Here is a 16,853-nt window from a genome sequence, read left to right as displayed (position 1 = left end):
AGGCCACTCCCTGCCAGCCCATCTCTCCCCTCCTCCCTCCCTCCCTCCTGCCCTGACCTCAAGGGTAGTGGTCCCTGCAAACAGAAAGGGACTCTCAAGTTGCACTTTCTCCTCGTCGTTTAAAAAAAAAAAAAAAAAAATCCGAAACAGCAAAAAAAAGAAACCCCTCTTGTCCCCTGGCCTCGCAGGTCTGGCGACAGAAAACCAAGCAGCACCAGCAAGAACGCACGCTTAGCACCAGCCAGGTTCAGGCGAAGCACCAGAGGCCCAGGGGCAGAGCGGGAAACCCCGGCTGTCCTAATGAGACAGGGGGCTCGCTCTCTATCGTAGGGGAAGTGGAGGTATCCCAGACTGCCCCTACCCACTGGCCTCCGGTCCTCCTCACTTGTTAAAATTATTATTATTGCCTTTCTCTTTTGCCTTCTGCCATTTCACCTCTGACTCCACCAGCATCCCTCCCCAGGCGGTGGGTTGGCGCTGAGGCTCCTTCCCACCAGTCTTGGCAGCTTTTCCTCGGCACACGGTGGGCATCTCTCTTCCGGTGCCCAGACATGGAAGAGTCATGTTCACATCGGAAGGTGCAGAGAAGGGAGGGGACCACGTCCTCGACACGGCATGCACTGAGTAGCAATATTCATATTTTCTTTTTATATATATATATGTAGAGAGAGAGAGAGAGAGCTGTATGTAAATAGCGTTGGGGTGTCTTTTCTGCAGCTGGATCCCCAAAGGGCTTCTTCCCCGGTCCCATTCCACGATGCTCTAGTGCTCCAGGCGCTGTCTTTATTCCCCACTTCCTTCTCGAAGTGCCAACCGCGCGTGCAGCCTCTCAGCGCTGGGCTCCCCCTCAGGAAAACGGGAACCAGCTTTCTCCAAGGACACAGGGTTTTCGCCAACCTGCAGAAACAGAGATGGGCATGTCGGTCAGCAGGCACGTGCAGCCAGCCGCTGGGGATGACGTCAGCGCCCTGGGCTGCTGCTCAGCCAGCCTGGATGTGGGGAGGGGGAGGGGTGAGAGCTGCTAGATACAAGGCTCTGTTTTTGGAGGAAAGGCTCCCCAAAAGCTAGTCTTGGTGCTCCCCCCTAGCCCCCGCCATGCTCTGTCCACCTAGCAGCCTTCCCTAAACACATGTCTGCGCGCACACCCCCCTCGTTTTCAGACTAAACGTTTACACAGGTATCTTCTGGGATTCAAAGAGAGGCCGCTTTGTCGGGCTACCTTTGTGCTGTTCCAGATGGGGAACAGGGTCTCCTATTCATTTCATAGATCCATATTCAAGGCAGACTGGTAGGACTGTCTGCTCTCACTCACTCACTCACTCACTCATTCGTTCATCCACCCATCCTTTCATTGCTAAGCAGGCCAAGCACCATACTAAGTGTGACAGATCCAGTGACAGTTCTTGCCCTTGAGAGGCTCAGAGGCCCACAGATGGAGATGGGAAGATGCTGATAATGAATGTCATGTGCATGTGAAGAGCATGCAATCTGGGTAAACGTAGGAGCCCGGAAGAGAGGGAGCTCATGGGGAGGAAGGGAGGGAGGGAGGGAGGAATCAATAAGTAGAAATTTTAAAAGTAAATGAATAAATGTGCCCAGACAGAAACATGGTTATGATTCTTCATTGAAAAGAGCAAATGGCTAAAAGGCACAATCCCATATTGGTTTTCCATTAATAAGTATGTGTGCATGAGTGTGTGTGTGTGTGTGTGTGTGTGTGTGTGTGTATGTGTGTGTGTCTCCACGTAAGACACACCAGAGAAAGCTCCTTAGGGAAAGAGGCAGGCGTGTACTGAGCACTGAAGGAGGCCAGGGAATTGGCCAGGATGAGATGAGGCGCGCCAGGCAGGGCAGACAAAATGGCACATAAGCAGGAGAACTGAAAACATGTGCCCCACAAAGACCTGTACACAAATGTTCGCAGGCGCATTGTCCACACTGGCCCAAAGTGGAGACACCCTAAGGGTCCACCGGCTGAGGGATGCACACACAGATTGGGGTAAGTCCATACAGCGGAATATGACGCAGCCATTGAAAGGAAGGAGGTCCTGACACATGCGGCAGCATGGATGAACCTTGAGGACAATGCGCTAAAGGAAAGAAGCCAGACAGGAGAAGACAAAGGTTGTACGATTCCATGAAATGAAATGTCCTGGAGAGGCAAGTGTTTAGGGACAGAAAGTAGGTTAGTGGTTGCCCAGGGCTGGGGGGAGCGGGAAGAATTGGGAGTGACTGCTAATGGGTACAGGGTTTTTGTTGGGGAAACAAAAATGCTTTAAAATTGATTATGGAGATGGTTGTACAACTCTGAATATAACAAAACCACTGTACTTTGAAGGGGTGGGTTTTGTGGTAGGTGAATGATATTAGAAGGAGGAGCAGGAGGAGAGGAAGAAGAGGAGAGAAGAGCTTGGAGAGTTAGCAGGAGCTTCGAATTAACAGAGGAGATAAAAACATTTCATAGAGCTGGGCCGCTGTGGCTCAGTGGCAGAGAGTTGACCTATGAACTACGAGGTCCTGGTTCGATTCCCAGTGAGGGCACATGCCTGGGTGGTGGACTTGATCCCCAGTAGGCCAGGGGGGGGTGGGGGGCATGCAGGAGGCAACTGGTCAATGATTCTCTCTCATCATTGATGTTTCCATCTCTCTTTCCTTTTCCTTTCCTCTCTGAAATCAATAAAAACATTTTTTTTAAACCACATTTCACACATTACTCTAAAGCAGGTGGAATAAGAACTGTCATGTGAGTCATGCCAACCAAGTGGTTTAGAAGAGAGAGTGGGAGAGAGATCACCCGTGTTCTCCCGATTGGAAGAAGTCTGGGATTCGGACCTCTAGGACTGCACCCCCGGGCGCCCTGGCCTCTGGCTTCCTGCCAGGTCTCGCCAGCAGAAGGCAGTGACGGGGCAGCAGGCGCAGTGCCTGCCTGCCAGGCGGTTCTCAGGTTCAGCCCAGACCCCTCTCCAGGCTCCAGGTCCTATTCCCTCACCTTCCTTCCCCCTTCAGTCAGGGGTGTTGCCAGCTCAGCCGTGAACACTGCATTACCCGTCATTGGTTTCTTACCTCTGCCCACACGTGGGTCAATTCTCCTCTGAGTACTCCATGTGGGGGTGCTCTCTGCCTTTTCCTTGGACCCCAACCACATACATGTGACTGCACTTAAGAGATGAGTCCTAAACACAGACCCCACCATCTACATGAGCAGCAGTGGGCCTCACTATCTGCAATTAGGGGTGTCGAACTCAATCAGAGAAGGGGCCAAAATCTAAAATCCAGCCTAAATCGCGGGCCGAATGGTTTACTGAACAGTCATAAACTGTCATTGTGATGGAAACGCAGCGGAGTGCAGTGATGACAGCACGGTGTGGGCCACATTGCAAGGCCTGGCGGGACGGATTTGGCCCGCGGGCCTTGTGTTTGACACATGTGATCATGAACTGACCATCACAGGGGTCCAAGTCAGCAACTTCGAACCTTAAAAAAAAACCCAGCACATACGCAAGAAAATGGAAAACATGTGCCCCACAAAGACCTGTATACAACTATTCATAACACTATCCACACCGGCCCCAAAGTGGAGACACCCTAAGGGTCCATCGGCTGAGGAATGCACACATAGATTGGGGTGAGCCCACACAGCGGAATATGATGCAGCCATTGAAAGGAAGGAGGTCCTGACACACGCGGCAGCATGGATGAACCTTGAGGACAATGCGCTAAAGGAAAGAAGCCAGACAGGAGAAGACAAAGGTTGTATGGTTCCATTAAATGAAATGTCCAGAAGAGGCAAGTGTGAGTTAAATGCACATGATGAAGGGAGCATTACAATGGCACCAGGAGCATTACAATGAGAAAAACGGGTTTACTGTGTGTGTGTGTGTGTGTGTGTGTCCACATAAAAAAGGTGTGGCAGAGACACAGAATACTGTAATGGAGCACAGACTGGAGTCTGACGCCCAAGTTGGAGTTTTGATTCAGACCCACAAAAGCTGTGTGACTTTGGCCCATTATTTAACCTCTCTGGGCCTCTGTTTTCTTTTATGGAAAAGGGGAGAGAATAATAGCACATCTCTTTGTGTTGATGTGAGGACTGAAAGTATTAGCACATGTGAGGCTAGCCCGGCCTGCATGGCTCAGTGGCTGAGCATCGACCTATGAGCCAGGAGGTCATGGTTAGATTTAAGGTTGAGGCACATGACTGGGTTGTGGGCTCAATCCCCAGCGTGGGGCATGCAGCAGGCAGCCGATCAATGATTCCCTCTCATCACTAATGTTTCTATCTTTCTCTCCCTCTCCCTTCCTCTCTGAAATATATATATATATATATATGAAACTGTGCACATAGTAGGCCTGCCTTGGTTGACACTGTTATTATATAATCTGGACTGTAAGTGACCCCAGGAGAGTAAAGAGAGTTTTATTTTCTATATTTCTGTATTGTTTGTTTTGGGTTTTCTGTTATTTTTGTTTGTTTGTTGCAAGGAACAAATAATAATTATACAATTTGAAACTATTTTCAAAACATGCCCCCTGTGAACCACTGTCCTGCCCCTGGGATGTTTTCCCTTAAACTTGGCTCATAAAGAACTTTCCCCAATGCTGACTCACAACCAAAGCTCATGACTGAGGACATTCATGACACCCCTTTAAAAAGTGTCCCCATTTCCACTTTTCACCACAGTACGGAGGGAGTGGGCGGGCAGAGGGTGGGAGTCGGGGGGAGCCTCGAGGTCCTGCCTCCCTGGACTGAATTTGGGCGCTGAAAGCAATGATCTGTGAACCCCAGATCTGTGAACCCCACAGCAGGAGACTCACTCCCTTTTTCCTGTACCTGAGAAGAGTCAGGACTCTTGCATTCCCCACTAAGAGGCCACAATTTTTAATTAAAAAAAAAAAATACTAGTTTTTGCACAAGGCAGAAGTTGCACATTCAAACAATAGAGGAGATAGAAATAAAAGGAAGTCCCCTTCATTCTAATCTTCCCAGAGTATTTTCTGAGCGTTTACAGACACCATGTCCCTCCCCACCCCATCAATAATTCCCCAGAGCCCAGCATAATGCTCGCATGTACAATAGTAGGTGTTCAATTCAACCTGTAGAATGAGAGTAAGTGAGCACATGACTAATGGTGGCAACTTCCCCCTCTCCCATCTGGTTTCGGTGGGTTGATTTTGCCATGGATTCTGACGGCACCAGGGGTCGGTCCTGGTCCTAAGACTCACAGGGACAGAGCTCTCCATATAGAATCTTCTGGAGGGAAGAAGGTTGCCCGGGCCTGTGTCATTGCTTCCATCTCCATTGTGCAGCTCATGCTGTCCAGTCAGGAAGCTGGGCCTGCGAAGGCTGTGGCGAGGGGACCGGAGGAGCGGAAGCTAGGGGGATGGGGGGGAGCCGTTGGGCAGTTCCTGGAAGAAGTATTTGCTCCCCTCTGCCCAGCCCCCTGCCATCTCATTAATTATCAATGCCATCAATGAGTAGCTAGCAGTGCTATCATAAACAGTTATCAATACTTTCAGTGAGTGGTTATCAGTGCTATCAGTAAATAGTTGTCAATGCTACCATGAATAGCTATTGATTACATAAAGTCTATGGAGAGAACCCAGAGAACTCATGGCTCCCGCCCATAGGAGGCTATGGCAGATGGGCCTTGAATGCCAAACACACTTGACTCTGGAGGGTAAGCACTGAGACAGGGGAGAGGGGAGGCAGCAGCTCAGCTCAGAATGGGCACCAGGTCCAGCGGGCAGACCCTTCCTGAAGTCATCTTGCCATCCGTGTCACACCACATGCACATTCTATGACCCAACAATTTCACTTCTAGGAACCTCACTACTACTACTTCTTCTTCTTCCCCTCCTCCTCCCCCTCCCCCTCCTCCTCCTCCTTCTTCTTTTTGGCAAAGTGGCCAAAACAACAATGTTCACTACACCTCATTTACACTATCAGAAAATGGGAAACAGGCAAATGTCCCTAAGGAGGTGGCCAACAATGGAACACTATGCCGCCATGAAAAGGGATGGTGACCACCTTTCCTTGTTGACATGGAACCTACTATCAGTGGAGGGGGGAAAGCAGGTGACAAAACATAAGCAGGATGATCTCATTTCTTTAAATCAGGGTACCTGTGTGGGTGTGGGTGCCATCAAGGGATGTCCAGCAGGGTGGTACCTAAGTCAGGTGGCACATTGGGATGCATTGGGCCCAGTACCGTGCACCAGGAGGGACCGGGACAACTGGGGCACTGATGTCCCATCTAAAGGGAAATCATCTCCAGTCTTCTGTTGCCACGTAGCACAGTTGTCAGATCTTTCCATTTCTCCAAGAAAAACTGGAAGTACAGTGTTCTCCATGAAAATCCGTACTGGACACCTGCCTGGTTTGTAAGTGTTGGCAGGGAGTTGGGGGGTGGAATTTGCAAGTTGAACAAAATCCAACTGCAGGTCCAATTCAGTTGGGGGACCGGCAGGTATGGACCCTTGCTTCTACTCAGACACTTGTAGAGTTAATTATCTCCTCTTCCCCTCCGCAGCTATCTCTGTGCCTTGGTTTCCCCACCTGTAAGGGAAGGGAGTGGGGCCAGCTGATCTCTAAAGTCCTGTGTAGCTCCGGCTGTGTTTCTAGAATGGTGACCTTTTGGGTCACAGATCTTTTAGGAATCAGACCACAGCCATGGTTCTCTCTCTCAAGTGAGGGCAAACAGAGGAATGTGAAATTAGCCAAGTTTATGTGTAATTTCCCCAATTCCCTGAGGCCTCCCCAAATACATCCATCCACCCCTTCATCCAGCAGTTAGTGAATGCCCGCACTGTGCTGGTCACCACGCTGAGTGCTGGGATGGGACGGGAGGCCAGCCTCCCAGTGTAGGAGTGCTGTCCTGGAGGGCCTGCAGCCCTGGATCAGTGGCTTAGCCAGGCTGCTGGTCAGCCCCGGAGTGGGAGCAGCAGAATTAGCAACTGCTTCATGCAAAAGGTCCAGAAAAGTCTCCCATGAGCTCCCACCATACTGTCCCTTTGGACCCGTGGACTGAATTTCACACCGAATAAGAACAACGCTGTCATTGGCTATTTCCTGAGCATCAGTGATGTCCCTCAAGCTGCTGAGAAAGCGCAGGGCCAGGCCTCAGGTCACACAGCTGGGAAAGGGCAGGCGGGGCCTGATCCAAAAGTCAGCCTGACTCCAAAGTTCATGCCCCTCCCACCCAGAGACCCTGCCTCAGCGTACACTCTGGGTAAGATAAATAATAAGTTACCAGTGGTTCAATTTCCTGAATCAAAAATTGGGCCCCGTGGTGTACCAACAGGCTAAAACACTTTCAACCCTGAATCAAGAATTAGGCCTCGCCGAAACTGGTATGGCTCAGTGGATAGAGCGTCGGCCTGTGGACTGAAGGGTCCCAGGTTCGATTCGGGTCAAGGGCATGTACCTTGATTGCAGGCACATCCCCAGTAGGGGGTGTGCAGGAGGCAGCTGGTCTATGTTTCTCCCTCATCGATGTTTCTAGCTCTCTGTCCCTCTCCCTTCCTCTCTGTAAAAAATCAATAAAATATATATTTAAAAAAAAAAAGAATTAGGCCTCTTCTCTCTGTTTGTTTTTCCATCCATAAGATGGGGAAAACGGTAAAAATAAATAAAATAAAATAAAATAAAATAAAATAAAATAAAATAAAATAAAATAAGATAAAATAAAATAATTAGACCCCCTGGTGTGCCAACAGGCTACACATTTTCAATCGGGCTGTCTTAGCAAATGGTATCAATTCTTGAATCCATCACATTGCCCCGACACATCCCCACTCTGAAGACGCCCCCTCCTTGTCTGAGTTTCCCCCTCAGCAGCAGGTTGGCATCCTGTAGTATTTATTAAGTACCAGGTGCCGGGTCCAAGGACATCAGGTGAACGTGGCCCATGGCTGTCCCATGATGACATGTATGACCAGGCGGGCGGGGATGCTCTGCGAACCCTAGTGACATGGCTGTGGCGTGGAGCCTGTCGCTGACGTGGGGACAGGAATGCCAGGAGTCCTCTGACTCATCTGCACGGCAACCATGTCTAGAGAGAACGTTCTACAGAAGGACAGCATGGGCTTAGCTGAGGACGGTAACGGCCAACTCGAGAGACAAGCCGATAACCACATTACGCCGAGAGGCCGGTGACACGAATGAGAAATGGGAACAAAGGATCATGTGTGTCTAGTAAGCCCTCCGGCACCGTTAGCACACAACTTGCTCTCTAGACAACCTTCATGCTAAAAGGATGTTTCCATAAACTTTGACAGCGAAGTCCTGCTGGTGGGCTTATTAGGAAATCATCTGTGGTGTGCCCAAAGAGTTATGTATGAGGAGGTTCTTCTTCAGGTTGGAAATCATCTCAACGTCCAACAAGAGCAGACTGGGCCCTGGCTGGGTAGCTCAGTTGGCTAGAGTGTTGTCCCAATACACCACGGTGGCAGGTTCAATTTCCAGTCAGGTCACTTATAAAAATCAACCGATGAATGCATAAATAACCCTAGCTCCTCCTCAAAGAGACCACCCCTAACCATGGCGGGTGGGGGTCCCCTAGGCCCTCCCTATTACATCCCCTTCAGAGCCTCCGGCACTTCCTGAAATGATCCCTGTGTTAGACCGCATGATCCAAAGATGGCCTCAGCAGCATCTCCTGCTCACACACTTCCAGAACTCTGCCGCTCCCTGATGGGCAGGCTTGTGACCTCTGAGGCTGGGTCTGAAAGAGCCATGCAGCTTCCATTTGCTCCCCAAGACGTTTGCTGCTGGAGCTCAGAATCACCATGTCGAATCCAACAACTACTAACTACGAGGCTGCCATACCGTGAGGAAGCCCAGGCCACAAGAGGAGGATGCTTGCAGGTGCCGTGGCTGGCAGTCCCAAGCTAGCAGCCAGCGGCAACAGCCATATCTGTAAATGACAATCCCTCCCCAGCCCAGGGCTCCAGCCCCCAGCCAGCCTGGAGCAGAGAGAAGTCACCCCTGCTATGCCTTTATCATTTCCTACCCCAAAGAATGTATGGGCATAATCATATGTTATGAGCATAATCAAGCAGTAGTTGTAGTTTTGGAGCAAGGGGTTGCACGGCAATAGTAACCAAAGAAATCTTTATGGACTCACTTGTTTATTCCCACTAAAATGTAAGCTTCCGGAGTGCTGCAGGGGCTTCTGTGCCCTGGCCCTTCCTGTGTCCACAGCGCCCTGCACACAGTAGGCACTCAATAACCACGAGGTGAATAAGTGAGAGGAGCTGAATTTGGGAAACAATGATACCTGTCTGGCATAGTTTCTCACGGACTCATGGATCCGTTACATATTGCGTACCTACTATGTGACAAGCAGGTCGTTGGGGGCTAGGGGACCCTGTGGGGCAATCCTATCATCGGGTAAGGTGATGACCAGAGGGGAAATAGAAGCCTCTACTCACTCCTCCCTACCCCCAATGTAGATGACTTTTCAAAAACCAAAGGTGTGGTCACCAGGTGCCCCCAGCCCACATGGGGGTGGGAGTGTGTATTTAATGATCCAGGGCCTGGCTGTTCTCACAGGCACAGCTCAGTCGCTTGTGCCCTGGCCTCTCACCAGGCAAGCGGGCGATTCCAGACAAGAGAGCATGTGGGCGGGAAGGCTGTACATCTGGCCCGGTCCAGGGGTTCCTCCCCAACAGCTGTCTTCTCGCTCTGCCCTCTCCCTCCACTCCTAAGCTTTCAAGCTCTCAAAGTAATGCTGGCAGAGGTGCAGCCTGCTAGGAGGGAGGCCTGAGGGATGTGCCTCCGGGGTTAACCACTTAATGACCAAAGCACCTGCCAAGAACCAGTTAGCAAATCTGGCTGGTGGGCTAGGCCCTCATTGGTTCATAAAAGCCGGCTCCTGCTGGCCCCTTATCATCCTTGCCCCTGATCCTGTGGCTTCCTGGGCCTGCAAAATCCACCTTTCTCCCCTTCTCCTCAGTCCCAAGGCAAGATTCCACTGGCCCCTCTCCTAGGCAGAGCCCTGGGCTTCACTCTCTCCGCCCCTGCCCCCTCCCAGGGCACGCTTCTTCCCCTCCCACAGCTCCCAGCTCGCACTCACCATAAAGCACCTTTTGTTCCCCTTCCTGTATCTTAGAGCCACGACTGGTTAAGTCACAGCCCTCCTCCTCCTGGCCTCCCAGGCCTCCCAGGAGCCTCCCCCTGCCCCCAGGCTCCCTCGGAAAGGGGTCTCTCTCTACTGCAGGAGTTCAAGGCTCACTACCCCCTCCGCTTGCTCTCCAGTGTCTCCTCATCCCCCGCAACCCACACATCATCTTGGAGGTAGGGGGGGTAGAAGGGGAGCCCTCAAAGATAGAAACTCCAGTTCCACTTCTGGCTTTGCCTCTGATCCTTTGGAATGACTCAGGCGGACTCTCTGTGCCTCGGTTTCCCCTTTGAAACTATCAGGATGGCATGAACCACTTCAGAGCGCCCTCTGTCCAGTGATGGAAGCTCCAGGCACTGCACTGGGCTCTAGAAGCGGGTGCTCTCTTACCATCCCCCCAACAACCCCAGAGAACAACTCCCATTTAAAAGGCTCAGAGAGGTTAGGATTCTTACCCAAGGTCACACTGCCGGCAAGTTCCTGGGCTGGGACTTACATCCCATTCCTTCTGATCTCTAAGTCCATGCTCTTAATTCTCTGTCCTACCCTGGCCCCACCCGGCCCTAATTCTTCAAAGGGGCAAGCAGGAATGGGGTGGAATTGGCAGCAATGACTACGGCAAAATGTTGTGTACTTTGGGAAAAAATATTGAATACACAATCATAATCATGCTAGCTCACATTTATATCCCCTTCCTATGCCCCAGGCACTGTTCTAGACCTTTCTATGTCTGAATTCATTTTACCCTCTTGACAACATCTATGCATTAAAGTACTATAATTGTCCCCATCTTACATATGCGAAAACTGAGTCTCCGGGTTGTTGTTTTTTCCCCCCAGGATTCATTTTTATAATGACTTCTGAGGAAAGTATTGCCGGGTCACAGTACAGACCCAAAACAAGACTGTTGAAACGGTTGTCCGGAACACAGCTAAGCCCACCCTTAATGCCTGAGAGAAGGCGTGTCTGCCTCATATGGTTGGCTCAGGTTCCCTGAACCCCGGACACTATCCTAGGAGGGCCCCCACTTCTCCAGAGGGTAGGAAAAGTGGAGAGGACCACAACCAGAACTCAGCCAACGAACGGTCTTTCTCCTATGGATTTCCTTCCACTTCTCCTAACTGACCCGAGGCTGGGGAAGGGTGGGTTCCCCCAGCCAAAAGCACAAAAAAAGTCTGCGCTGCAGAGAGCTCCAGTCCCTTGGTCAGGTACCAAGGCCAGGGTGGAGCTGGGGGAAAGGGGCGTCTTGGGGCCAGGGCACCCCAGGCGTGAGACCCCTGGAGGCTTCGGAAGCTGGGGACAGGCAGAGGGTGGCCTGAAGTCAGGACGAAGCAGGGAACTCTGGGGCAGAAGCGGGGCGAGGCGGGGAAATAAACTCTAGCCCGCTGCACCAGCGAAACCCCTCTCCGCCCCTCGCCTGCAGCCCTAGGAGGCCACAGCCCCCGCAGGCAGCCTCCTCTTTGGAGTCCTGGGGGCACCCCGGCCCCAGGCTCACAGCCAGAGGCCCAGCTCCGGGGTTCACCGGCCCTTGGGTGGCTCCCAGCACCCGCACCGCCTCGTCCTGGGAAGGAAGCGCCTTCCAGAACCTCACCCGGACCCCAAGGGGAAGCCTTGTCCTAGCCCTCCTCGCCTCCCTCCTGGACAGCGGTCCCTCCCATGTTTCCGCTGACCCACTTTCCCACCAGCTCCCCAGCTCCCCAACCTGCCTTTCCCTCGCCGTCTCGCCTCCAGTTTTCTTCCCTTCTCCACCCTCCTCCCCACCTTTTCCCAAACTCCATGCTCTGGGCTTCGCAGCTCCGGGTCTCTCTCTCTCCTCTCTCCACTCCATTACTTATTTATGTATTTACTTGCTCCCTGCGCCCAGTCCCAAAATGTTGTTTCTCCCTCCCCCCATCCCCCGGGAGTGGGCAGCCCCGGCCTGGCTGCTGCGGGCTGAGGGAGCCCCTCTCCCCGGAGGAGAAACAGCGGACGGGACCTCGGGGAGCCGGGCAGGGCGCGCCCCGAAGTGCGCACCCCTGTTCCCCAGCGCCCGCCCGGGCCTCGCGGCCCACCGGGCATCTGTCGCCCGCGCTCCCGGCTCACACCCCGCGCGCCCCCGCAGCTCCCAGGGCGCTGCCGCCCCCCACGCTCCGGCTGCCGCCTCTCCCCGCCTCCCCCCGAGGGCGCAGACGCTCAGCCTCGCCGCGGGCGCCGCGCCAGCTCCCGGAGTGCCAGCGCGCGGCGGGGCGCGGGGCGCGGGGCGCGGGGCGCGGGGCGCGGCATCCCGGAGCCGCTGGCTTTCTCACCTTCAACCTTCACCTTCTGGCTCTAGGCTCCCCTCTGGTGGGCTCGGCCTGATTACCCCGCCCCATTCTCTGCAGCTCCCCCCTCTACTCCAGAATCTACACCCTTGCCCCCCCCCCCCCGCCCCAAAGCGCCTAAGTCAGTGCCAGGCGCACAGCTGGTCCCCAGTAACTTCCCAACCCCGCGGGCCTAGCGCACAGTAGGTGGTCAGTACCCCTATACCACCAGCACCAAGCACACTAGGTGCTCAATTCTCACTCCCCGCCCTCCACCACTGCGCAGAGCCGAGCACTGGGCAAGGTCTCCAACATCCCCCTCCTGATCTGGGCACGGCACCCCCAGAGGCGCTCACTCAATGCGCTTTCGTTAAGGTTCCTTCCCCCAGGGGGCTTCCCTCAGAGCCTCCGATCCAACTTCGGGGGACATCTCAGCTCCAGCCGTCTGATGGAGGAAGAGTGGGCCATGGTCCTTAGACGGGACACCCAGCTGGGGAAGGAGCGGAGAAGATGCGGGAGCGAAGGGAAACCGCGGAGCGCGGGGGCCACCCGCGGGGACAGAGCGGCAGCGAGTGGCCGGGGAGGGAGGGAGGATGGAGACAGACGCGCTCCGAGCGCGGGAGGATGGAGGACGGGGCCCAGAGGCCGGAGAAGGGACACTGGGAAGGACCGGGTTTGGCGCGGAGGGGATGGGGGCTGTGGACGGAGACTCAGGACCGCCCGGCGGCCTGGGAGAGGACGGGGAACTTGTCTTGAAACAGCGCTAGATTCTGATTATCTGGCGGGGCTGGGAACGGCGTTGTCACGGCAAGCACACTTTTTTTTTACGCGGATGGTGTGTGTATTTGGGCGGCTGGCGGGGGATGCGGAGGCCCCAATCCTCCCACTGGAGGTGGTCAGTGGCCAGATGCGTAAAAGGAGTCCGAGAGAGAAGGAAGGGGACAGAAACGGCGGGCCTGGCGCGTGGGAGGAGAGATGGGGACTGGGTAGGAGGGACCCGTAGGTCCCTGCGAGAGGAGGAAGCAGAGGGAGGAGGAGATGGAAAGGGAAGACAGCTAAACTTGGGGTCCTCCAGCAGAGAAGGCAGCAGGGGGAGAAGGAGAGGGGAAGGGAAGAAAGCTCAACTTGGGGATGGTCCTCCCGCTCCCAGGCCAGCCCCGCGCCTCCAGCCCCCCCGGCGGCCGCGCCCCGGCGCTCGCTCGCTCGCGGGCGGGCGGGCTGGGCTCGCGTACCTGTTGCTCCGCTCCGGCTGGGTCTCGGCTCCGGCCCCACCAAGAAGCCCCGCGTTCCTACAGGCTCCGCCTGCCGAGCAGCCAGGCCGCCAGCGCCGCCACCTGCGCGGCCGCGCACAGCCAGGGCCAGAAGGCGGGGGGCGCGCCGGGCGCCCGCGGCCCCCGGCTCCGCGCGCGGCGCCGCCACATGGTGCGCCGGTGCAGCTCGTCGCCCAGCGCCTGCAGCCGGGCGGCCGTGAGCTGCGCGGCGGCCGAGCGCAGCGCCAGGCGGCCCGCGGGGCAGGCGCACACGGCCGGGGGCCCGCGGCCGCGGTGCAGGGGGCACGGGCACATGGCCGCCCGCCGCGCGCGCTCCCTCCGGGCTCGGGCCGCCCTCCCCGCTCTCCCTCCGCTCCCTCCGGCCTCCTCCGCGCTGCAGCCGCCGCGCTCCCGCCGCCCGGGCCTCCCCTGGACACCAAGTTTCTCCCTGTGTGTTGTGCGCGTTTGTTGTGCTGACGGCGCTATTATTAATTAAAGTGTCACATGGTGGAGGGGGCGGGGAGGGCCGAGAGGGGGGTTACATCATCCGGCCCCGGGAGGGGGGGGGGGCTGCCGGCAGAAGGAACCGAGAGGTAACTTTTAACCCTAGCGGCGCCGGCGCCCGCCGAGGGGGGGGTGCGGTTTGGAGCGGCGGATGGGGCGCGCTAGGAGGCCACCGGGCGCCCCGCCGCGGGGGTCCCAGGTTTTAGGGGGGTGTTGTGGGGGGACCCCCGCGGAGGCGTGGAGCTCCAGGAAAGGTTTTGTCCTTCATTCCTCTCCCCCACCTCCCACCCCAAAATCCAGCTCCGGTTCCGATGTGGCCAGGGGAAGCAGGATGAAGCAGAATGGGATTCGGCTCTATTATTAAAAAACATATACCGGGGCCATTGTTGTGTCTGAGGGAGGTAGGTTGGTTCGGAAGCTGAGAAGAGAGCAAGATGCAACCCAACTTGCCTACGTCCAGGTCTGGCTCGGCACCTGTAGGCTCGGGGTTTGGGCACACCGATGCGGCCCCCACCCCTTTCCACACTCTGTGGCCGAACGGGCCGAACGCACCCCTTCTCCCCCCCCCCCCCCCCCCCCGTGCAGCTGGGAACCCGCGGAGGCGGCGGGATGGGGGTGCACGGGCTGGTCCTTGGTCCCCCGCGGGGCGCGGAGACGGGCGTTCTGGGCGCCCCTTGCTCGCGCCCCCAGTGCCCTCATCCGGAGCCTCTGGAAGTTTCTTGTTTTGTCAGCATCCTTGGTGGATACTGTTCTGCTGCTGGGCTACAGGGTCTAGTGGCGACCCCAATCCATGGCAGTGCAGACCCTAAGGGGTCGGCGGGGGCCAGGGCGAGGGTGTCCATAGGGACTCCAGCCCCTCTCCGGACCAGAAAGTGTGGCATTGTCCTGCTAGGGAGATGAACGTGGGGGTCTCTAGGATTATTGGGGGGGGGGGCTGGGGGGACAGGGGAAGACCCTCTCTGATGTTAAACTCATTGGGATTCAGAAACCTGGAGGAGCACGCTGGGGTCTGTCTGCCCGGGAGCCCACGGGGAGCCTTGATGCTCTCTCTGCTTTCCTCGGGCAGTGCTGCCCAGGCCTGAGGCATCTGGGGTCACTGGGAAAAGATTACTCAAGACGGTGACCTTAGTCTTGTGTGGATTTGTTGTGAGGAGAGATTTCCCTCCGGCCTGCAGCTGGGTCAGGGCTCATGTCCCAGCTCTGCTCTGGGATCTTCTTGGTGGCCCTTATGTCCCCCAGCCCCATTCCTTCCCTTAATCATGGTCAGCACTAACCGAGTGCCTTCTAGGGAGGTCACTGGGCTAAGGTCCCTGCCTCAAGGCCTCAAGTAAAACTCCCAACAATTAGGGGTTAGGGTACTATTAAGATCCTACTTTACAGATGGGGAAACTGAGGCACAGGGAGGTAAGTCCTCTTGCCCAGCTCACAGTTAGGGAAGAATGAATCTAGGTCTGAATTAGGGCGGTCTTCTGGGGGCTCTAAGCTGGTAACCACGGTTTTATACTGCCCCCTGCAATCTGGGAATAATAATACCTCTGACCCAGGACGGGGCAGAGCTTAAAGAGACAGAAATGTGTGCCAAGCACCTGGCATGCAGCGGGCCCTGGATAAACCTCGGTTCCCTTTGCTTCTGGCCAGAACCACATCCCCCTTCTCCTGGGACTCACCTCCTTAATCCCCCCACATCTTTGCAGAGGGGACCTGATCCATTGCCCGGTGCAGCGTGTTCCAAGAATGAAGACACAGTGTCTATTTAAAAAGCCCTCTGGATTTAAACCGAACAATTCCCTCCTCCCCCCCTTTTTAATCTGCACGCTTTTAACGGCTCACTTCATGGACATTAATTTTAATGGGACGATTATTACCCTGTTTGGAAGCCTGCCCCTCGCAATGCTGGGCTCACAAGGTGGCGCTGGGTCGGGTCCCAGCCGCTTGGATGTTTTCTGTAGCAAAGAGAGTGCAGCCTTGGCCGTGGGGACGCGGTATTGAGCAGAGGGAGAGGTGGGGTGGGGAGGGTGATGGAAAAGGAAGGGGAAGAGGAGGCCCCCATCATACACACACACTCTGCTGCTTCTTCTTTTTATTAATATATTTTATCGATTTTTTACAGAGAGGAAGGGAGAGGGATAGAGAGCTAGAAACATCGATGAGAGAGAAACATTCATCAGCTGCCTCCTGCACACTCCCTACTGGGGATGTGCCTGCAACCAAGGTACATGCCCTTGACTGGAATCGAACCTGGAACCTTTCAGTCTGCAGGCCAATGCTCTATCCACTGAGCCAAACCGTCTAGGGCCATACTCTGCTTCTGACAGTCCCTAATTGGCTCACAGAGGAATCATTTCGGCCTATCTCACTATTCCTGTACCTGGGGACCTTGGCCATGAGATGAAGCCTTTTGGAGTCTCCGTTTCCTCAGTTGTAGCATGGGAATAATAATATACCTACTTCAAAAAATAAAATAAATAATAATAATAATAATATACCTCCTTCAGAGGTAAGTAAGATCATACTGGTAAAGCCCTGAGCACAGTGTCCGGCACCTCATTAGCACTTAATCAATTTTGGCTGCTGTTAATATTAAGTAGATCACTAGTCACTAAACAGTGTGTTTCAAAGAATGTTGGAGGGCCCCTGCACCCTCAAATATATACAGCTCCCCTATTGTGATTAGTGATCCTGTCCCTGATGCTGTATAT

The 16,853-nt window shown here is 54.8% G+C and overlaps 1 protein-coding gene across 1 annotated transcript; it reads right to left on the bottom strand.

Annotated features, from left to right (window-relative positions):
- Window positions 1-394: 394 nt before the first annotated feature.
- On the bottom strand, window positions 395-14,091 carry HRK (harakiri, BCL2 interacting protein). The gene is made up of 2 exons (XM_036448904.2): window positions 13,633-14,091; window positions 395-897 (listed from the first exon to the last, which is right to left on the bottom strand). Exon 1 carries the CDS (start codon window positions 13,963-13,965, stop codon window positions 13,690-13,692), a length of 276 nt encoding a protein of 91 aa, XP_036304797.1. The 5' UTR covers window positions 13,966-14,091; the 3' UTR covers window positions 395-897; window positions 13,633-13,689.
- Between the last annotated feature and the right edge of the window lie 2,762 nt (window positions 14,092-16,853).

Source organism: Pipistrellus kuhlii, unplaced genomic scaffold (genome assembly GCF_014108245.1).
Source record: "Pipistrellus kuhlii isolate mPipKuh1 unplaced genomic scaffold, mPipKuh1.p scaffold_m20_p_20, whole genome shotgun sequence".
NCBI lineage: Eukaryota > Metazoa > Chordata > Mammalia > Chiroptera > Vespertilionidae > Pipistrellus > Pipistrellus kuhlii.
The sequence above is the reverse complement of the archived record's forward strand: the minus strand, read 5'-3'. Positions and strand labels throughout refer to the sequence as shown.

Excerpts from the sequence above, each read along its gene's own strand:
- HRK (XM_036448904.2), bottom strand. The coding sequence starts at position 13,965 with ATGTGCCCGTGCCCCCTGCACCGCGGCCGCGGGCCCCCGGCCGTGTGC.